Source organism: Camelus bactrianus, chromosome 34 (assembly GCF_048773025.1).
Source record: "Camelus bactrianus isolate YW-2024 breed Bactrian camel chromosome 34, ASM4877302v1, whole genome shotgun sequence".
In the NCBI taxonomy this organism is placed as follows: Eukaryota; Metazoa; Chordata; class Mammalia; order Artiodactyla; family Camelidae; genus Camelus; species Camelus bactrianus.
The window spans coordinates 13,668,648-13,691,403 of record NC_133572.1 but is presented as its reverse complement, the minus strand read 5'-3'; the positions used below and the strand labels follow the sequence as shown (position 1 = coordinate 13,691,403).

Below are 22,756 nucleotides of genomic sequence, written 5' to 3'. Positions count from 1 at the left end.
AAAATCCAACCTGAAGATCTCTGTCCTTTAACTAGTGTGTTTAGACCATAAACATTTAAAGTGATTATTTATATGGTTGGACTAAAGTTTACCATTTTTGTAACTGTCGTCTATACATTGCAGTTTTTCACTATTCCCCAATCCCCTTTTCTTAATGTCCATGGGATTAACTGCGAATTTTGTGTGATTCCATTTTGCTTTGTTTCTTGATATATCATTTATGCTTAAAAAAAAGCTTTTAGTTGTTGCCCAAGGGATTACAATATACATTTTAAAATAACCTTAGCCCACCCTCAAATAACACTATACTGCTGTACTTTGTAAGAGTGTATTCTTGTCATCCTTCCCATCCCTTGAGACATTGCTGTCAATCATTTTATTTATCCATATGCTATACTCACTCTGGACAGATGACCCAGACAGAAAGTCAATAAGGAAACAGCAGACCTGAATTACACTATAGGCCTAATGGACCTAACAGATATATAGAATATTCCAACCAACACCACCAAAATACATAGTCTTCGTAAGCAGACATGGAACATTCTCCAGGAGAGATCATACATTGGGTCATAAAACAAGACTTAACAAATTTAAAAATATTGAAATCATGTCAAGCATTTGTTCTGTCCAGAATGATATAAAACTACAAATGAGTAACAGGAGAAAAACTGGAAAATTCACAAATATGCGGAAATTAACACACTCCTCAGCAACCAATGGGTCAATAAAGAATTCAAAAGGAAAATTTTAAAAATATGTCAAGACAACTGAAAATGGAAACACAACATACCAAAACTTATGGAATACAGCAAAAGCAGCTCTAAGAGGGAATTTTATAGTGAGAAACACATACATTAAGAGAAAGAACTCAAATAAACAACCTAACTTTGCTTCAAAGAATTAGAAGAAGAACAAACTAAGCCCAAAGTTAACAGAAGGAAGGAAATAATAAAGATCAGAGCAGAAATGAATGAAATGGAGACTAAAAAGACAACAGAAAAAAAAAAATCAATGAAACTAAGAGTTGGTTTTTTGAAAACAAAATTGACAAACTTTTAACTAAACTAATGGAGACAAAAGAGAGGACTCATAAAATTATAAATGGAAGAGGAAGCATTACAGCTGGCACCACAGAAATACAAAGGATTGCAAAAATCTACTGTGAACAAGAGCGTGCCGACAAATTGGATACCCTACAAGTGGATAAATTCCTGGATATATATGCCTTACCTAGACTGGGCTCTTAGGCAGCAGTTGGCAAAGAATGTAGTTAAGCTGCTTCTAAGGAGAAACTGTGAGATGGGTCTTTTTGCCTGCTTCCTCTGTACCGAGCTCTGGGGCATAGTGTTGGTTAAGTGCTTGCGTGCCCATTAACAATTGCTTCTTTGTGATAGTCTTTTGGGTCTCACATATGCAAACTTCACTGGCTTTCAGATTTAGGTGTTTGGGGGGCTCATCCCTTGGGTGGGAGTCTTAAAAGTTGGGGTGTTAAATGTGGGGTCCAAACCCTTCCCTCCTCAGGGAGAAGCTGGGAGTTGGGGAGTTTGTACTGTGCTGGGAATGGGGTTTATCATAAGTCTGTCTCAGCCTTTCCTACCAGCTTCAGTGTGGGTTATTTTCTCATTTGTCTAATGTATAGGAGTCACTCAGCTAGTTTGTGGATTTCTTTCAGGGGAAATTGCTCTGTGTGGAGCCATTTGTTGTGTCTATATGAGGCATTCAGGAGTCCCCTGGGTCACCATCTTGGTTGGCCCTATATCTATGTCCTCCACTTAATAAGTGTTAATTTGACAAGTTCATAACACATGGAAACAACCTAAGTGTCAATGATGAAGAAAATGTAGTACACAGATATATACAATGGAATAGTATTCAGCCCTAGAGGGGAAATTCTGACATTTGTGACAACATGGATAAACTGTAATGGCATTATGCTAAGTGAAATAAGTCAGAAGAGAAAGATAAATACCATAAGATCTAGCTTATACGTGGAATCTAAAACAAAACAAAACAAATTAATAGAGAATGTATTAATGGTGGTTGCCAGGGGCTGGGGAGTGAGGGAAATAAATGACATTGGTCAAAGGGTCCAAAGTTCTAGTTATAAGATACATACACTTCTGGGATCTAATGTATAGCATGATAACTGTAGTTAACAATGCCATTCTGTACACTTGAAAGTTACTAAGAAAATAATCTTAATGTTCTCATCACACACACACAAACACATACGGACCGGTAACTGTTGTTGACTAATATTATTGTGGGAATCATTTTGTAGTGTATACATATTTCAAATCATCACATTGTATACCTTAAACTTACACAATGCTATATGCCAAGTATAGCTCAATAAAGCTGGAAAAAATTAAAATGTAATAAAATATAACATGTAGTTTAGATGCATATGAGACAGGAAGGGGGCAGGGCGCAGCCATTCAAGGAATGCCACAGCAATTAACATCAAAATGGTGAAAGATTCAACCCCCAGGAGGCCTTGAGGCTCAGGATGATGAGAGATTTGACTTCTAGCAGATCTTGAACTTCATTAAATGCCCACTGTAATATATTAACATGGTGAATAACATGCCTACAGGCGCCATGGCAGTCCCAAGGCTAGCGACGAAAGGTCAAAGAGTGGGAAATGGCCAACTTCCTGGGAATCTCAGCCCCTTCCCCAGGCTACTTAGTCTCGTCCTTCCACTTACTAGCAAATGAAGCCACCAAGCCCATAAAAACCAGCAACACGGCACCTGGCCTCATGGCTGCCCCTCTCTCCCTCTTCGGAGACGGCCCACACTCTGTCTATGGAGTGTGTACCTACTTTTAATCTGAGCACTCAACCCCTACACCTCATGGCCTTTCTCTTGCCTTTCAATGTATCTCTAAATAAATCTGCCTTCGCTCAACTGTGGCTCGCTCTTGAATTCTTTCCTGCGCGAAGCCAAGGACCCACACTTGGCGGGGCACATCCCAGGGGCTCAATCCAGACCTGGGACACGGCCCTCCTCACGCCCCACACCCGTTTTCCTGCATCACCTAGAGAAACAAAAAATAAAACTGGCTAATATTTAAGTTCACCCATTCTTTCTTCAGCTGTTTCAAGTCTACTCAGCCACTCTCAAAGGCGTTCTTCATTCCTGTTACCGTGTTGGATTTCTAGCACTTCCTCATTTTCTTAGCGTTTACATCTCTCTACTGACATCACCTAACTGGTCTTTCACGTTGTGTTCTTTTCCCATGACACCCTTTCAGATACTAATCATAGCTATTTAAATGGCCTGTCTGAGAATCCTAAAATCTGTGTCATATCTGAGTCTGGATCTGATGACTGCTTTGTGTCTTACTCTGCTTCTTCTTGCCTTTTGGTATGCTTTATAATTTTGTTGTCAAAAGCCAGAGATATGTTATTGGGTAATAGGTACTGAGACAAATAGGTCTCTTAGCGTGAAGATTTATGTTGATCTTGCCAGGAGGTGGGCTGTATTTAATGTTTCTTATAACTACAGGTATCAGAGACTTCAAATTCCTCCAATGTCCTTGTTTTTGGTCTCCCAGGACCTCTCTTTGTACGGCTCCCTGGAGAAAGTCTGTGCCATGTAGACTTTTAAGCTGCTGTCGACCGAAATAAATGCGCAGCCTAAAAGCTGCAAGTTATGTTTCATTTGGCGGACATTTCTGAGGACTCGAACCCCTTCAAGCCCCGATGACAGCCTCTCAGATGGCTCTGAGGGACTGCTCCCAAGAGGTAGGGGAGGAGCCAGGATATATAGGAGCTTTACAACAAAGACCAGGTAGTTGGAACATTAAAAGATTACTTGTTAACTAAAGAAGACCAGACACCTCAAGTTAAAGAATTTAGCGCTTTTCTATGTATGGGAGGAAGCAAACATTTGGGCTTACTGAATTCATTCCTTTGACAAGCACCTAGCTATCTAGGGCCAGTATCCTGACCCTTCTTATTCTGAGTCCCTCTGAGGGCACCACTGTGAGTGGCTGCAGAGGCTGGGCTGCAGGCTTGTCTTCACTAGGGGGTGGCGGCAGCCACTGATGACTTGATGGCTTCAGCAATCTCTGTTTACTGATTTGGCTTGCAGTATTTTTCGTTCACGCTGCAATCCACTGTTATTAACCTGGCAACATCCTTGTGTGGCGGAGGGTGTGGAAGAGGGGGAGTGTTCTGAAACCTTCTAGCAGTCTTGTCTTGGGAGTATGCCTTCACAAGTGTTTCTGCCCCTCCTCCAGGGTACAGCTTTCTTCCCCTTGCTCCAACTGTCTTTCCTGCCTGCAGCGCTCACAGTCTCCCTCCCTCCTCCTCACCCTTAGGTGAGACAGGAAGGTTGGAGTGGAGCAGAGTTCCCTTCTCCCATCTGGGTCAGTTTTCAGTCTCGCCCTCTGGGGAAACCCCTTCCCACTGGAGCAGCCCTTTGTTAGTGAGAAGGATCCTGGAGGGCTTCACGGTGGCTATTCTCTTGCCAGGGCCATGAGGGGATTTGGCCTGAATCCTCAGATCCACTCTGTGATGACCTGCTGGCCATTTCTGGAGGGAAAGCGTTCCCCGCTCCCACCCCCGTGACTGCAGTCTTCGGGAGTTTCTCGCTCTCAAATTGGTCCATGCAACCTCCATTAATTTTCAAAATCACTAGTTCCTACTAGCTTATGGCTTCCAGTAGCTTTTGCTACAGGCCAATGACTGTCAGGTGCTGAATCTCTGGAAGTCCCTGTCACTTCAGGTTTGGCAGTGGTTGTTTGTCTTTCCACCTCAGTTCTCTGAGAAGTCCAAGAAAAGTCACTGTTTGTCCAGTTTGTCTTGTAAGGAAGGGGCTGGCAACTTCTAAGTTCTTTACTTGTCAGAGCTGAACATGTATTTTCTAGACTAAGATCCCCTACCACTGGGCACACAGGAAGCAGGAGTCACGATGAGGACTGGACTGTCTCCTTGTATTTGGCTCAGGGTGACTGAAATGAAGCAAGGGCTCCAGGATAACCTATACTCATGCAGAGTATTCACTTTGGGAGGTATTGTGGCAGTTTTTATCAGGAATCAGTGACTCGTGTGGCAACGAAAGGTAGGACATGAGAATAGACTAACAGAGGAATTGTTGGAGAATTACACAGAATAGCTCGAATCGGGTGGAGAGACTCACAAGAAACAAGAACTGAGGCTGGAAATATTACGTGGTATCCAGGGAACATTAGGACTGGGAAATGTCTGATCACAGTCTGATCAGCATGAAGTCACTAAAGATTCTGTAAAGGATAACAGCAAATACACAGTCAATCAGTTGAGCAACTGCATGAGATAAACTGAAAGGTCACTCGGCCAGTTGCATCAAGCTCAAGACTTAGCATCTGACTAGAAATGAAAAGGAGAAAATTGAGGAAGGCTGTGATGGCCTAATGAAAAAATCAGACGTTTGAGAGATGAGGTACAGGAGTCTGGCTTAAACATGAAGAGTTGGAGATGCAGCCAGAACTCACAACCGAGATTTGATTTTGGAGTCATCAGATTTTTGAGTCATCTGCATGGAGGCTACAGCTGAAACTGAACAGAGATGTAGCCTTCAGGAAGAACTGGGGTTACAGCCTTTGGGAATGTGTAAATTTAACAGGGTGGGAGAAAATGAAGTTAGCAGTGGAAAAGCAGCAAAGATGGGAGCAAAACCAGGTCAGGATGGAAAGAAAATCATGGCAGAGGGTGATCTTTTCTTCTTCCAACTTTCTCCCCACGGGCAGGCTCTGAACCGTGCAGACCCACCCAGTCCTGCCAGGAAAACAGCTTCCTGCACAGCATGGTGTGAGTGGCTTGCTTCTTGCTAGAGTTTTACATGAGCTCTTTTCACAGTGGGAATAGATGAAAATGTTCCACAGGAAGTGGTTAGTGTTTATTAGGTAAGCGTCCACGTTCATTAGATAATGCCACATTCTTGGAATCTAACCAGGTAGGAGAAGGGTGGCTGTCAAACTGTGATAATAGCCAAATGGAGTACACAAAATTACCACGACTTCAGAGGTAACTGCGAAAGATTTACTGCAAATCATTACACACCCTGTACGACATGTGATTTCTTCAGGCAGCTGTGTCTGTATATTCGTGCTGTATGTCTCCTTATATGAAGTGCAATCGGATGCTCCACAGCTGGCATTTAGTGGCTTGTTTCTCACGCTATTGCATGGCCAGTGATTAGAGGAAATCACAGTGTTTGGTAAATCTCTTTGATATCAACAAGGTAGTTTTCATCAAGTTTGTGAAATGCAATTTTATTAATTAATAGAAGGGCATGTCTTACCAGACAAACTATCCCCAAATAAATAGTCTCGTATCATTAAAAGCACACAAACACACAGTTTTACAGGGTACAATACAAAGTCAATTTTGATGATGTTCTTACTTGCATTTACTAAAAATCTGAGAAAGACTGTAATCAACCTCTAAAGAATTATCCTGCATAAAGAGAAAAGTAGAGCACAATTATTTCATAGAAGGTTTTGGAGTGACAGTTTGAGAAGACTTCGCTTTAAAAGATGTTAAGATTATCACAAATTAAATCACACTCTCTGTAACATTACAGCATGGAATTGTACTTAGTCAAAAATTAAAGTGGCTGAAGAAGGCTGTATAATTTCTTTTCCAACATTATACTAATTTCTATTTTTGGCATGAGTTAATAACCTTTTCCATCAGTAGGAAAATGTGCTCTGCAAACTCTCGGAGGGCACCCCGGCCACCGTTGCATTTGCAAATATATCCAACAGCCTTCTGGGCAGCGGCACAGGCGTCGGCAGGAACACCGCTCAGGCCCACTTTCTTCAAGCACTCCTCATCAGACACTTCGTTCCCTACCAAGTCAAAGGGACACTGGTTGAATATTTAAAGAGACAAAGGATATTTTTTCTAAATAATGTAAATAGCAACCAGAAGTAATTCTGATACCTTCAGCAGACCTCAGGCACTGCATATAAGTACTAGAGAATCGATGGAAAAAAAATAAAGTATTTACAAGTGTAATAAATGCTGGAGGTCTAGGGTTTTTCTTAAGCAATCATAACAAGCTCTTACCAACCAGAAGAGAATGGCATATACTTTCTGCATGCCATGCATATTGCAATTAGTAGACATTCTATATATAAATGATAATTAAACGTTTTATTAAAGAAAATTTCAAACATGCAAGAATCCCAAATTCATGTAGAATAATTATTAATGTTTTGCATTATTTATCAGTTTCTTCTCTACTCCCTGCCCCCCAAGCTTTTTGGAGGAAAGGGAGAAGAAGGAATTCCCAGACATCATATTTTACCCAAAAACTCTTCAGCATCTATGTATGATACAAATATTTTTAAGAAAGTGACAATATCATTAAACTAACAAAATCAATAATATTTCCTTCATATCATCTAATAACCCAGTGCATGCTCACATATTCTCAGCTGTCTCAAAACTGTCTTTATAGTTGATTTATTTGAATCAGAAACCAAAGTCCACATACTGCATTTTGTTGATATATGTCTTGAGTCTCTTTTAATCTGTAATAGTTCTTATTTGTATGCTGCTTGTTGAAAAGTTACCATCACACTGATGTAACTACATCTTTTCTCTTCTTGCCTTACTTATTCTCTCCACAATACCCTTTTATTTTTTTATAGGATGAATTTCAGAAGCTCCCAGGACCTAAGATTCACCATCCTGAGTATAACTATTACTATACTATAGACCAAATATGCTAATAAAATGCTGGTTTAAAGAACTTGTTTTAAATTTGTTTTAAATTTATGCACTGAATTTTTTTTCTTTTATTATCAAATGTTTTGAAATTAGAATTGTTTTCAATGAAACATGATAAAATTAAAGTACTTCTTTGCATAATCCAGCCCTCAAACTAAGCTTTATTAATTAAATTTTATTTATAAAAGTGTTGCTTAGAACTAATGAATGAATTCAGTAAAGCTGTAGGATATAAAATTAATATATAAAATTAATTTTGTCTGTGTTTCTATACACTAATAATAAACTATCAGAAAGAGAAATTAGGAGAAAAATTCCATTTACAATTGCATCAAAAAGAATAAAATACCTAGGAATAAATCTAACTAAGGAGGTAAAAAACCTGTACTTAGAAAACTCTTAAGACACTGATAAAAGAAACTGAAGGTGACACAAACAGATGGAAAGATACACTGTGCTCAGGGATTACAAGAATTAATATTGTTAAAATGACCGTAACCACCAAAGGCAATCTACAGATTCAGTGCAATTCCTATCAAAATGCCATAGGCATTTTTCACAGAACTAGAATAAATTAATCTAAAATGTGCGTGGAAACAAAAGATGCCAAACAGCCAAAACAAACTCGAGAAAGAACCGAGCTGGAGGTATCATGCTCTCTTGCCTTCAAAAGCTACACTCATCGGAACAGTGTGGTCCTGGCACAGAAGCAGACACACAGCCCAGTGGAACAGAACAGAGAGTTCAGAAATAAGCCCACACTTTTATGGTCAATTAATCTACAACAAAGGAGGCAAGAACATACAGTGGGGAAGAGGCAGCCTCTTCAATAAATGGTGTTGGGAAAACTGGGCAGCCGCATGCAAGAGAATCAAAACAGGATCACTTTCTCACACAATATACAAAAATAAAATCCTTCAGCTTATACAGTGCTGTATGTCAGTTACATCTCAATAAACTGAAAGGAAAAAAGTGTCAGTATTTTTAAGGAATACATTTTTATACAGCAGACACCTGATAAATATACTTGCTTAATGCTAAAGTGAAAAATTTGTGACTTCTGACTATGTCAATGAATACACATTACAGCACTGGTTTTAATGGCTTCAGAGTATTTGTTTTTTATTTTTAAAAATTTTAAAAATTGAAGTATAGTTGATTTACATGTTGTGTTAGTTTCTGGTGTCCAGCATAGTGATTCAGTTCTACATATATATATTCTTTTTCATTATAGGTTATTATAAGACACTGAACGTAGGTCCCTGTGCTCTATGGTAGGACCTTGTTGTTTTGTTGCATGGTATTTGATTTCATGGATAACCTATTTTTGCTGGATATTTAAGTGAGTTATTTTTTTTTTCCTCCATTATTGGTACATTCGTCCAATGTTTTTCCTGGGAATGGAATTTGGGGATCAAATCGATGTATGTTTTAATAAGAGCAAGAAATATTCAGAATGTACTTTCTATATATCAGGAACCTCTAATCCATTATTTCGGCTGAACAGATACCAACCAAGATAGGCCACTTCTTTCCAGCACAGGCCCATCTCCTTTCTCCACTCATCTAAGACTGCAAGCTTGTCTGGTACATTGACTTCCATTTTACAATCCAATTTTAGGGAAGAGAGAGTCTGCTTTGAACAGGCCCTTTCTGAGATTAACCTCACCTAAAAAAAAAAAAAAAACGAAAAAAGAGAAATGAGGAAACAATTCTCATAATAAAGTAATACCTTATAAACAATACAAATGACAAATGAGCAGTCCTTTAACCTTCTGAAGGACTAATTAAGTAAAATCAACTAACTTATTTTAAAATGATGAACTTTAACACATTTTATTTCTAGTCGTCCAATAAAGGAGAACACTGTTTTCTGCAGTGAAAAAGATTCAGTCTACAGGTGAAAAATAAAATATACATTGTCTCATAATAATCTAAGATTCTCATATGATTCAGTATACCCAGAGGAAAGTCTATAATTTGTCTCTTGTGCTGCTTAGGAACAGATATTTAAGATTCCTAGGGAATTATAAGAAATCACCTTAACCTTCACTTTTGAAAATATACATAAATATTGTTATTTTGAATTAAAAATTTCAATCATAAGAATAAGCTACATTTAAAAAAATCCACCTGATATTTGCTTTTTTTCCAAATACTGACACCTATTTTCTATGAAATCTTTGTTGCAAGATCCTATGAGAAATGCTAGACATAGTGCCCATTGAAAATAATAGTCGTACTCATTCAATAAACAAGAAATGTTATTTGTTGATAAACCAATTCCTAATTTTTACTAAAAGTAAATGGCATAATTTTATAAGCACATGAAGGCTAAATTTCAGGTATTTTAATAGATACTAGCAAAAGTGTACATCTCTTATTTCCCTCATACGTTCCTTGACCCTGAATCACAATCTTAAAACACACTGCTACGTTCAGGGGGAACATACCTCAATACCACTTTTCTTTAATAAACTTATCCCAATAGCATCTTTTACATCATATGATATTATTTCTTTCTGGTCTCCTGATACATAAATGTGGCCATTGGTGAGACATCCATCAATATTGCAAACAAAAAGTTTTATCTCCTTCAGCTTCTCTTTGCCAAAATAGCCAAATCTAAAAGAAACCAAAATAGACCTTTGATGATAAATGCAATACTTATTCACTCCCTCTCGTCTGACTGGCACCAGTAAACTCAATAACCCATCCTCCATCAAATACACAAACATTACCCTTCAAAGTGACTTCACATACACACTTCAACTTGCAGTGCAAGGACTTCAGGTGTGGTCTAACCAGACCACATGCTTCTCAATTACTGAATAAGCCACCTATAGGCATATTTTATGTGTACGTCGTACTCAAATGAGCACACTAATTACAAAAGATCCTAAGATGTTTGGAGTATCAGAAATCAGTGTCTGTAAGTGAATTTAAATGTAGCTACTAAAAATAGTTTGCTATGGTCTAGTGCGAAGGCTCCCCAAGCCTTGTTTATACCTTAGCACTCTTTGTTCTGCAATAGGCCAGTCAATGTCCACATCAATGTCCACGCTGTGCTCGGCTCGCATTTCGTAGTACGCCATCTTCCCACCCTAAAGACAGCACAGATGCCACGGGGCTCTTTTCAACATGCATTCACACATATCAAAAAGTTTATTATAATACAGAACAATGAATTCATTTCTACAGCACTGAGAAAAATGAATACCAGACATATAATAAATATTTTTTTGGAGGTGAAAGAAAGCTTTTTGTTTCCGATATAGTCGAACCACATAAAACAAATAACTTTAACATTTTTCAAATTCTGTCTACACCGTGCAAGTCCCCATTTTTCTTTAAATAGATTTCTATTTTAAGATTGAAAAAAAAAAAAAGCAGAAATAGTACACATCCTCCAGTATTCTAACCACAAGGAATTTTCTGGGAATCCCCATCTGTATCCCCTTTGTTCTGGCAGTCTCTCCCATCATGATCCAAAAGTAGCAGTGTAAGTGTTTTTGGAACTTCTGTTCCTGTCTGCCATGAGGGGCAAGATAGAAGAAGAAAAGTAACTGTACTACGTACTGCACAGAACTGTCTTAGATCCCTGCGCTACAGATGGGAGTGGACAATAACTGTCTGGGTCACATGCAAGCAAAGGCAGGAACGGTGCCGTGATCCTGGGCCTGGGGTATGAGGGCAAGAGGAGAGAGGCCTTTCCCATGACTGCAATCACTTCAATGCCAAGATCAATTATTAGAAAATTTCATTTTTCAGAGCTGCCAGTCTCTTCGCAAATCTTGGTACAATGAGAAACTTCCATTTTTCTCTACACTTCAGGAAAGGGTCAAATCACAGTCCCCCTTAGCAAAGAGCTCAGGGAGGGTGGCATCTAGACATCGAATCTAACTTTCCTAAACACTCAAACTTAACTGAACATCCAGCCTACAGTCTTCCTATACGCTGACCAGAAGACTGGAAAAATTCTTTCCCCTCAGAGGATGAGTCACATTTGAATTTCTATTATAAAGAGTGAAGTCTGGGTTTTTTTTTTAAATGCTATTTTTTTGAGTAACATAAGGACTTGTATCCAAATCCTGACAGTATCATTTACTACGTGTTTTTGCTCTGAGCCAATCATTTCATTTTTCAGAGCTACTGTTTCCTTCTTATCACCAAAATGAACACACGGTATATGATGTAACTACAGAGGCTCTGAAGATGAGGAGACATCCAACCCACTTATAAAATGAGAGCATTAAGACTCAGAACACATAAAATGGTACGTTCACGGTTCCGCAGTTAGAGAGATGTTACCATAAGCTGGTTTTCCTGACACCCACGTTGGTGCTCGTTCACCTCTATGACACTGCTGTGATTTTGGCTCTTTTAAAAGCAATAGACGTTATTCAACAGTACAACCACAACTTGACAGTAACACAGCCATGGATTAAAAAGAGTTATGAATGGAATAATATGAATATCAGGACACGTGTAGAACATTCAACACTTGATTCATTTCTCATCTTAATATTACAGTTGTAGCAGAATCCCTTGCACATTCACTGCATAAATTCCAAAGTCTGGGGTCAGTGTGCAGGATAAATGCCTCAGATGACAGATCTTGTCAGTTATTGCCTTTCCTCAAGGAGTTAACACTTTCCTTTATGAACTAAGCCAGACTTCTCTCCTAGAACTCAAAGTATACATATAAAAGGGTTTAAAAGGTTTTTTGCAGAACGAGAGCACAAACCTGTAAGTAACCCATCTCTATCAAATGTCTTTTAGCAAAATAAAACGAGCCATTTTCATACAATTCTCCATCCCAGTCTTGTCGGCGAGGTCGTTTTGCTGGATTCAAATTTAGAGGCTCAGTCATTTCACGAACTAAAAGCAAAAAGCTATAGTAAGCCCAAGGTGTTTTGAAAACCAAGTGTTCATTCAGTAATTTTTTAAAAAGGCACATAAAAATGAACTCAATGTAGAATATTTCTGTATCTGAATAAACAGAAGGATTTTTTAAAGTAACAAAACCCGTACTAATTCTGATAATTTATCTTTGCTTTTCAATAACAGTAATGGAAAAATTAAGTATAGACAAATTCTGAATAATTATGGCTTTAGGTTACTTATGCAAATACGGTGCTTTGGGAGGACATAAAGGCAACCTTAAAGTAATTTCAAAAGAATTGAACATGTCATAAAATACCCATATTCAATATCCAAGCCCTTTAATCTACCTCTCCTATGTGCTGCTATAGAAATAATAATGTATGTGTTATTTATCTGGTGGGGCTGAGAAACTATTTTCAGAGAATTATTATAGAAAAATCAAGATTTGCACATTAAATTATTGAAGCTTTCATACTGATAGAAATGTTTATATATTATATATTCTTACCAGAAGTTAAAAAATATACTAATATAAAATATACATAAGAATAAATAGTTTATTATCTTTGGTAATAATGAAGGATCTGCGATACCAACATATATGATTACAACATGATATAATAAACAAAGCCCTCAGTATTGGTATAGAGGGGCTCCCTTTCCCTTTCACTGATTTTTTCCCAATTCTGTGTTTGTGGATGTGTATAGACATTTCTTGGACCTTTTAAACTTCAATCATTTAGCATATAATGCTCAATATTCAGTTTACCACTGGGCTTCCTTGATTTGCTTCAAAAATGTGTTTTTTAAGCTTTAATCTTTCCTATATTCATTTCTGAGATTTGGTGAAGCTCAAAACACTATACATATATAATTTAGCACAGAAACATGGAATTCAACAAATGTTTACTGAATGAGATCAATAAATAAATGCATTCGTGGATGTATTTTATCGATTTTGGTAACATTCACATTTAGAGATGGAAAAATCACCATTTTCTGTCTATCTTTACCTTATTATCTAACCGCTCCTTTGTGTCCTTTCTCCACTTTCGCTGCATCTTCCTTACTATCTCCTTTAAGTCAGATACAGGTTAGAGACAAATGGGCCAGCTTTCTCATGTTCAACAAATGTCGGAGCGCTTAACAGAAATCATACTGCCTTTCTTCACATATGTTACATTTACCTGTCTGTTCTTTATTACATATTTTGCTAGTTCATCTGGCTAGAAATCAGGCTCCAGCTAAATATTATGGAACTCCTTTTGCACAAGGAGTTATGAATTTGGGGAAGCAATTCCACAAATTCATTCTAGAGGTTTTCCAGAACTTTTTGGTGGGAAGATTTCTATTCCCACAATTCTCTATGATTTATAGGGAGTTTATCAAACATAAAAGTATTTGCTCTAGAAAAATGACGCGTCTGCCTCAAAACAAATAGATGGTTAAAGTGTCCCTTTGTTAAAATGTAAAGCAGAGAATTAATTTGGTCTCACTGTTTTGCCTCAATAATCACAAGATTTAGAACTGATTATAAACATCACTGCCTACTGGAGTTAAGAACCCCTGTTCCATTTTAGTGTTCCCTTTTTACTCTCCTCACTCCTATAGAATACTTACAACATGAAAAAAAATCAGTTCATAAAATTAGCTAGAATAAAGATTGATACCACAGGTTACCTCCTTTCTGAATTTCACCCCATCGAAACTGATGGCGTCTCACAACAGAGAAAACAGAATCATATCCTTCTTCTCGAATCATTTCCGCAACTTTCTGAAGATCAGTAGGATGTAAACACGGAGAAGTAGCTTGAATGTTACCTATAATGTCAACCTCTTAAAAAGACAAAACAAATGAAAAGGACATCAAAATAAAGTTCTCTGCGAGCAAGTAGTACTAAGATCTAAGTTCAAATGTTAAAACAAGTCTTGTGAAAGGATAAGCAAGTTGGAAATTAGGTAAAATTTTGAATAAACTATTAGTCAAACTCATACCATTGTGATAATTAAGAAATTCTATGATGGCATCTAGTGAGGTAGAACTGTCTTTTGAAACTTCAGAACTTCTTCGATGAACTTGTGCACCAAATTGTTTGGCCACATTCTCAATTTCATCATGGTCTGTTGAAACCCACACACTGTACAGATATTAAAAAATAAAAAATAAAAAGCCAAATCACTAAAAAAAAATCATTAAAGATAAAAAGGAGCTCTGTAACTCCAAAAATACAGCTTAGATAATGTCAGATTCATTTTTGTACCATCAAAATAATGTTACCGATCCAATGTAACATAAAATTTAAAGAACTGTATTTTATATGTAAACTACATTTTTAAATGTCGGAATCAAAAAACGTGGTCCAAGAATAATATTTATATTTACATATATAAATAATCATACTACATATAACATATTATTGTTTATAGACATACTATTTACATAGCCCTAGATATAGTTTAATAAAATTAGAAAAAAAAAGGTAATTGGTATTTTTAAGGCTAGTATTATATTAAACAAAATAGTAGAAGGAGAAGTTCAAATTTAAAGGAAATGAAGAAGATCTTGCTTCTTATTCCCCATCTAAATCCAAAATATCGTATGAAGTATTTAATCTACTTGCTAAGAAAAAACGGACTTGGCTTTAGTCAAACCACAAAGCTGAAAGAGTTTCAAACTTAGCAGAGACCAAATGCCCAAGTCTGGGCTCCAAACAGTCCCTCAAGCCAACTTTAAGTCTCTCCTTCTCTCTCTCTCATAATTGGGAAAACTGCCTATCAGCCCATCATTACAGGTAAGTGTTCGTTTTTTTTAATGGAACAATGTTTCTGACAGAATACTATGAACATGACTGTAATGCCATATGCCGTAAAAATTTTATAACAAGTCATTTATTAGCATATTGGCTAAGCCACTGTGAAGCAACTGTATCTACAGTGTTTTGTATCACAGAAGACAACATTGATGTAGGTACTGACAGGTGATTCATTCTGTAAACAGACAAGGTAAACTTATAGTGTTGATAAATATAGTACAGTACTGTAAATGTATTTTCTCTTCCTTATGATTTTCTTGATAACATTTTCTTTTCTCTAGCTTACTTCACTATAATATAGTATATAACACATACACAAAATGTGTTCATTGATAATAAAAATAAATAAAACAAACAGAACAAAACTAAACATGAAACTAAATAAAACATCATGTGTTTCAGATATGGAGAACAAACTAGTGGTTACCAGTTTGGGAGAGGGGACAGGTGAGGGGCAACACAGGGGTAGGGGGAAAAGGGTTATTAAGGGATTATATGAAATCACGTGTGTGAAACTTTTGAAAATTGTAAAGCACTATAGAATTTAATGAATCTTTCATTCAATTAAAAAAATCAGATAATAAAACATAATGCGTTTATGTTATTGGTAAGGCTTTGGTCTACAGTAGCTATTAGTAGTTAAGTTCTGGGGGATCAAAAAGTAATATGGGACTTTAGACTGTGCAAGGGGGGGGGTCCCAACCCCATGTTGTTCAAGGGTCAACAGTATTACTTTTATCTCTTTCATTTAATGTCTACTGAACGAAAGAGAAACTGCATTTTTCAAACATCTATGCTCAACTGTCAAGAAAAGAAAAGAAAAAACAAAAGAAAATTTTCTAACGTCTCTGGATTTCATTAATTAATTTAAATTCACTTATTCCCTTTACTATTTGCAGAAGGAAGACTTAAATCTAGAAATAAGCCAATAACCAACCATCCCACAATTTTTTCCCCCCAGAGGAAGCACAGTAAGCAAGATGAGCCACAGGCTAGGGGTGAAGTGTTTCATATCTACTCATGTCATTCTGCACAAGGCAGAATACAGGAGCCCTCATTTTCCTCCATCTCAAAATCTGAAATAATTTGGGGTTAGGTTTTTCACTGCAGAAATGTCACAAAGGTATATAACAGAGTGAAGTACCAATGAAAATCCAGTAAATTTTTTAAAGCGAGGGTAAAGGGAGGATAGTAAGAGGGCGATGCAGTAAAAAGTAACCAGTAAAAGAAACAGATGAGTCTTTTGACATCTTGTTTACGTCACTAACGAAAATAAATTACTGAAGCCATTTATTTTACTATCCTGATCTTTACTGTAATAAAAATTCAACACCACAGGATACAGTGATCTTTCTGAAATGTTTAAAAGGTAAATAAAAAATAATAGAGGTTTTGAAAGAGGTTTGCTTGTGTTTCTTCTTTCCTCCCTTTTATTATTCATTCATTCCTTCATTCATGAAATGTTTCCTGAGCGCCTGTTGTATGTCAGGCCCTACTCCGGACACAGGGGATATATAATCCATTGTCTTGAGAAACTCTCAGCCTATTGGCAGAGACAGAGAGAGGCAAAGAAGCAATGACTAACCTTCCTATAAACCTTTTTAACTTTTTACAGTGTTTTTACAGGGCCTGCTACATAACAGGTGCTCAATATACATTTGTTGAATGAATGAAACAGTAAATGGTTGAGTATGAGCTTTGGAGGGGTTTAAATTCTTGGTCTACCACAAGCTAGCTGGATGACCCTAGGGCGAACCCACAGTCTCTCTAAGCCTCAATTTTCAGCAAAATGGAAGTGATAATAGTACCAATTATCTAAAATGGCTGTTATGAGAATTAAATATAAACCACAATGCAGAATAAACACTTAATAAATGCTAGCTATTGAAAATAATAAAATAGGAATAGAAATAAAAGAACAGCTACACAGTCTCATTTAATCCTCACACTGACTCTGCTGGAAGGAAAACTCAAGTTCCGCTTTCAGACCTTCAAAGGTCCGAATGTCTAATTTGTTTGTATTCTGTAAGGCAATGGCACTGTACACATGAAAACACCACCCTATCTGTACACTTAAAACACAATGACCATCATTTGTTAAAGGGACTAAATAAGCCAATGATTTTCCTTTGATTCAGGGGCATCAGATGACGGAGGACAAAACAGAAACAATGAGCAACTGAACAAACAGGACTAATAAGCTTTAAAATCAAGTATAAAGTAAATGTCAAAGTCTAATGCCAACGGCTTTAGCCTCAAATGAAGTCACACTACATCTAACAGGATAAACAGGAACACCAACCATGACAGGGACAACACAGCACAGGCCTTGCATTAATCACACATCCACACCGCAGAAATGAAAGCAAACTTGTGCTTACTTTTCACAAGTATGCTAGGCAACATTTAAAAAAAAAAATTTATTCTGAGATTTCCTTACACAGCACTCACCCACTGTTGAAAACCAAGCTCTTACAAACTCACCTCTAACAATAACTTTTTACCAGGTGAAAACACTTCGATCTCAGCATTTTTCTTGACTGCTAACTACCCAAGTTAGTACATAAAACTAGCAACCTGGGAAGTATTGTCAGCTTTGATTCTGAGCTGGTAAGAACACTCAACCAAGTCAAATCATGGTTTTGAACAAAATAATCTCCAAGATATCTCCCAGCCGCGAAAAACACAAATCAGGCAGCTGCAGTGCAGTCCAGTTCCTTCGCGGTGTTAAGTATGTGTTGAAGGAAGGAAGTAGAGGGTGAGCAGCAGGAGGCTGCTCCAAACTGACTGCAGCTTCAGAGTAAATCAAATAAATTCACACCTACCACATTTAGGTGGTAGATTAGATGTCAAAGGGCAGAGAAGGGATTTGTAATCGCAAACTTCCTAAAGTAATTGTTGTAGGAGAGCGGCCAGGGGCTATCTGCCGGGACAAAGGTAAATTCTCTTGGCAGCGATGAGCAGGCTTTTTAGGGGGGCTGGGATCATTCTAAGAACAAGGCCTTAAGCTGCTAGAAACCATGACAGAGTTTGGTTGAACACGGAGGTTTGGATGGAGTTGTTTATGTGTGGAAAGTTCTGCAGCTCTCGGCACAATCATCTTGACACTATAAAGTAAGAGCCGATCAAGAACCAAGAACTGGAGGATTATGGTGGCCGAGTACACCCTCCCTTTACTTTCTTTCTCTTAAAAATATGTATTAGCACCTGATACGGTATATATTAATTTATTCGTACATTAACTGTCTCTCCCTATTATAATGCAAGCTCCACGAGACTAGGGACGGGCGCTACTGCTATAAACCCTGGTTAAGGACACAGAACAGTGCCTGTCACACGGCAGTTAGCCAATAAATATTTACTGAAGGAAAGAATCACTTTTGCCCCTGAATCTGACTACGCCTCGAACAAGCCCTACCTTTTTTTGTTAAGCCAGTCTGAAAGTGCTTTCCTGACATATGCAACCAAAGAGTTGTAAAAGAGTTTTGTCCTCAATCTATCAAGAAAGTGACTTTGATCTCTAGTTCATTTCATAAAAATAGGCTTTTACTACATCACTGCTGCCTGGATGCACCTCCTCTCCGTTTTTGTTTTTTTTTCCCCCAGCGTCAACCCTTTTTAAGCAGGTAAAAACAACCAAAAGTCTGTGAGCTTCACAAGGAAAGAACCATGTCCCATGCATCTCGGTACTCCCTTGGATGTGTTTGGCAGAAATTAGGGCTCAGTAAGTGTTTACTGAACTGAACCAAAACCCCAGGCCTTTCCCTATCTCTCCCTTGCACACTTCCTATTACACTAGTGTTATCTGCTGAGGGCCAGCTCCTATTTACTTCGCACCACTCAGGACTTCCTTTGGATTAAAACATTAAGAAAATTAGTGAATTTATACTTTTTTGATATCCCCTTTGTAAACAAGATTGGTTAAATGAAAATCATGTACCATTTATTAATGTGGGTAGTGAATAAAACTTAAAATACAGTTATCTCTTTAAAAACCAAAACCCAAACATCAAAAGGTGAAAAATAATTTACTTTCCACGGTTACAAATTCAAGCATAATCAGGGTGCAATTCCCATGTGTAAATTCACTCTTGGCACAGAATTCCATCTCCCTTCTCTTATGAATGACATCAGCTTGTAACTCCTGACCAATATGGCATATGGCGTTGTCTCCAAAAGATGCACAATTAAAACTGTCCTTGGGGCAAACGAGGTTCCAAAGGTAACGATAAAACCATTTATAACCGTTTCATCAAACAGCCCAGTGGGGCGCTTTCTCACTGTCTCTCACCTAGGTACAAATGTAGGGAGCTTTCTAGATTGTGCTGACTCACAGGCAAATAGCTTAGAGTGTTTTCCAAAGGTCAGGAAAGGAGCTCCAAGCTGAGCTTGAAATTAGAAAAGCCATTGACACCCAGCCTTGACACCTTGACACTCCATTCATGAACCTGATGCCGCCTGAATCGATCAGAACCAAGCGGGTCTCAGACGCTGAGCAACAGGGGAGAGCCAGGGGCCTCTGCCTAAAGCAGTTCACGTATTCTCGAAGACGTTCCACAAGGGTGGCCTCCTTTCCTTTACCCTGGGAGGTCAACCCGCGCAGCGCAGACGGCTGAGATGGGGAAAGCCCCCCTTCTACGGATGTCATGCTCAAGGGCGGCGACAGGAACGGTCCCAAGTTCACGGCTATCAGCAGCTACGAAACAAGGAAGAAGCTGGAGCCCTTCCTCCCTGGGCTGCCAGCCGGGGCCCGGACACCCCGGGTCCGGCACACCCCCTCCGGGAGCGACTGCCCCCGAAGCCCCGGCCCCTCCGGCGGCCCGGCTCTCCCTCGCGACCCCCGCCCAGGCCGCGCCGCCCACTCTCGCACATGCGCACCTCTGGAAGACCCCCGAGTCCAGAGCCGCACGCAGGACCCAGCCAATGAGCGGGACCCCCGCCAGGTGCTTAATGTTCTTCAGGGGGATGCCCTTGCTGCCGCCCCGGGCCAGAATCAGGGCCGCCAGGTGCGGGGGCTTCTCCACGCCTCGGCCCTGGCCGCCGCGGGAGTTGCGCTGCAGCTTCGGCGGCCGGCCCCGCGAGGGCCGCCCCCGCGGGTTGGAGACGGAGGTGGCGGCCCCCTTCTCCACCGAGTCCATCTTCCTCCCACGCCTTCTCCCCAGCTTCTCCACATCCGGGAGCTCTTGCCTCGCCACCTCAGCTCGGCGCCGCCCGATCTCCCCGCCCGGCCGCTCGCGGGGGAGGCTGTCCCCGGCCCCGCCCACCGCCTTGTCCTGCGCCCTCGCGGGGCACGCCGGGAGTTGTAGTCCGCGGGGGGCTCGCAGGGTCCCGTCGGCCCAGCAAGTTCCGCCTGGGCGACCCCAACGAACCCAAGACGAGCAGCGAGAGGCCAGTCACGACTGGAAGGAGGTGCAGCCTCTGCGGGCTTGATAGTGTATGGAGATGAATAAAACAGGCACCATAGCTTCCCGATGTTTTGCTCAAGAACTTCCCCACTTAGGAATTGTGGTGGGGTTCCCACAGCACAACCAGATGCACCTTAACACGGATCAATTTTGTGTTTTAAAATTTCTATTTCCTACGTACGTCTTTCTGTTATGCTCCTGATTTCCAAGAAATTACCTCATTCGAATGTCCTCCGGGCACCTTAAATTCAGCATTTTAAAAACAACTCTGCCAATGGGCTCAAACTTCTTCTACCTCTGCATTTTCTTTTTCTTTCTTCTTTTTTTTTTTTAGAAATTGAAGTATCACTGGCATAAACATATTAGTTTCAGGCCTACAATGTAATGATTCAATATTTGTGTGTATTGGAAAATGATCACCGCAGGAGGGCTAGGTAACACTTCTGCCTGCATTTTCTATCAACGTCACCACCCTTCTAGATGGAAAAACTTGGAAGTCAACCTTGACTACTCCCTTCTAGTGTAGTAGACATCTGTCGTTGTTTGTTTTTTGTTTTTGACCTGATGAAACTTTATTTCAGGAACCTGGTGAGTTTCACTCCAATCCTCAGCATTGGAGCCATGGGTATGTGACCCAAGCTGACCAAACTAAGTACCTCCCCTTCCTGAGCATAGCTGTGGTCTAGGGGCAGGCATATGACCAAGCAGAGCCCATTAGAGCCCTTTCCAGAGACTTTGAGAAAGAAAAGATCTTTTTCTTGCTACATTTTTGGGTGCTAAGGACCTTGTAAACCTGACTCCTCAGGGCAGGCCAAAGAAAGCAAGGGATGAGACCTGCAGGGAGAAGAGAGAAAGAGCCCTGAAGGCATCATTTAGCCTTTTGATCCAGTAAGGAGGTTCAGAGGTGTGCGTGCACACACACACACACACAAACACACACACACACAACTCTTTTTTCATCTTTTTTTTTTTTTTTTAGGAAAGTATCTCCTACCTATCTTGCGTTTTGTCTTTCACCACTTTTGCAAGCCAGCATCTGGAAGTAGAGCGTCTCCTTGTCTGTCCTGGGTGGAGGCTAATTCATCCAGAAGGAAGGAATACAGGTGGTGGTATTGTCTTTCTTCCTCAAGGCCTCTGTGTTTCTCAGGTCTTGGCCCTTTCTGAAGGAGACAAAATAAGCCTTTAGGGTTTTGGGTCCTGGGCAGGCACTGGAAGCGTCACATCTCACATCTCACATCATCTCATCTTTTTGTCTGGGAAGTAGCTGATGGCCCTGCCCTCTCTGGGACTGGTTCTAGGAGGGGAGCAATGGCTGAGCACCCAGGAACCATCCCAGCACTACAGGCCAAGTGGTCACTGAGTCCCTCACACACTGGCTCTTTGACTAGGAACTTTGCAGTTACTATACTTGAGAGACACAGACACTGTTGTTGGGGTAACCCTATGAGGATGACATCTGCTGCTTCTTACACACCAAAACCCCCTTTCTCCTCTCACCTCACTAACAATCTTAGTTCCCACTAATACTATAGTTGCCATTCTCTGCAGTAATTCCCTAGAGGCCCACAGACCCTAGTGAGCCACCTACATCTCAGTCGTTTGACTCTTCTGGTATATTGGTGTCCTCCAAGCTGGGGACAGAGCAAGTGACACCACTGTTTCTTATCAAAGGAGATTACGGCTATTTGCGTAAAAGCCATGACACTCTGGACTCCTCCAGGAGAGGGACTGTTCCTTCTTTGTCATCAAATCCAGGACAGTGTGTGGGTCTCAGTATCTGCTTATCAAATGGCAGTGAACTGCCTCTGATGTTACTTTTCCAGTCTCTGCCCACATGGACTTTTATAGATAGTTGCAGTCTCATGATAATAAAGCATTTTTGTACGCTTTGTATTTTTACAGTGCAGTTGTTGTTAGACTTG

The 22,756-nt window shown here is 39.6% G+C and overlaps 1 protein-coding gene across 2 annotated transcripts; it reads right to left on the bottom strand.

Moving 5' to 3' along the window:
• Positions 1-6,248: 6,248 nt before the first annotated feature.
• CMAS (cytidine monophosphate N-acetylneuraminic acid synthetase) lies at positions 6,249-20,673 on the bottom strand. 2 transcript variants are annotated; one of them, XM_074357235.1, is made up of 9 exons: positions 20,308-20,673; positions 14,612-14,754; positions 14,297-14,452; positions 12,477-12,610; positions 10,739-10,833; positions 10,183-10,354; positions 9,245-9,398; positions 6,938-6,969; positions 6,733-6,843 (listed from the first exon to the last, which is right to left on the bottom strand). In XM_074357235.1, the coding sequence occupies exons 1-8, from the start codon at positions 20,565-20,567 to the stop codon at positions 6,950-6,952; spliced, it is 1,134 nt and encodes a 377-aa protein (XP_074213336.1). In that variant the 5' UTR covers positions 20,568-20,673; the 3' UTR covers positions 6,733-6,843; positions 6,938-6,949. The 2 variants fall into 2 exon arrangements, with proteins under 2 accessions (XP_010944813.1, XP_074213336.1); XM_010946511.2 differs by lacking the exon at positions 6,938-6,969 and having other exon boundaries at positions 6,249-6,843; positions 20,308-20,672.
• Positions 20,674-22,756: the final 2,083 nt, after the last annotated feature.

What these genes read in the sequence shown, in the direction of transcription:
- CMAS (XM_010946511.2), bottom strand. Translation starts at nt 20,567, where the DNA reads ATGGACTCGGTGGAGAAGGGGGCCGCCACCTCCGTCTCCAACCCGCGG. An exon ending in ATTTCTTAATTATCACAATG is followed by an intron (nt 14,453 to 14,611) that starts GTATGAGTTTGA and finishes TGTCTTTTTAAG; the next exon opens with AGGTTGACATTATAGGTAAC. An exon ending in GAAAGAAGTGGCCTATCTTG is followed by an intron (nt 6,844 to 9,244) that starts GTTGGTATCTGT and finishes TTGACTTGGTAG; the next exon opens with GGAACGAAGTGTCTGATGAG.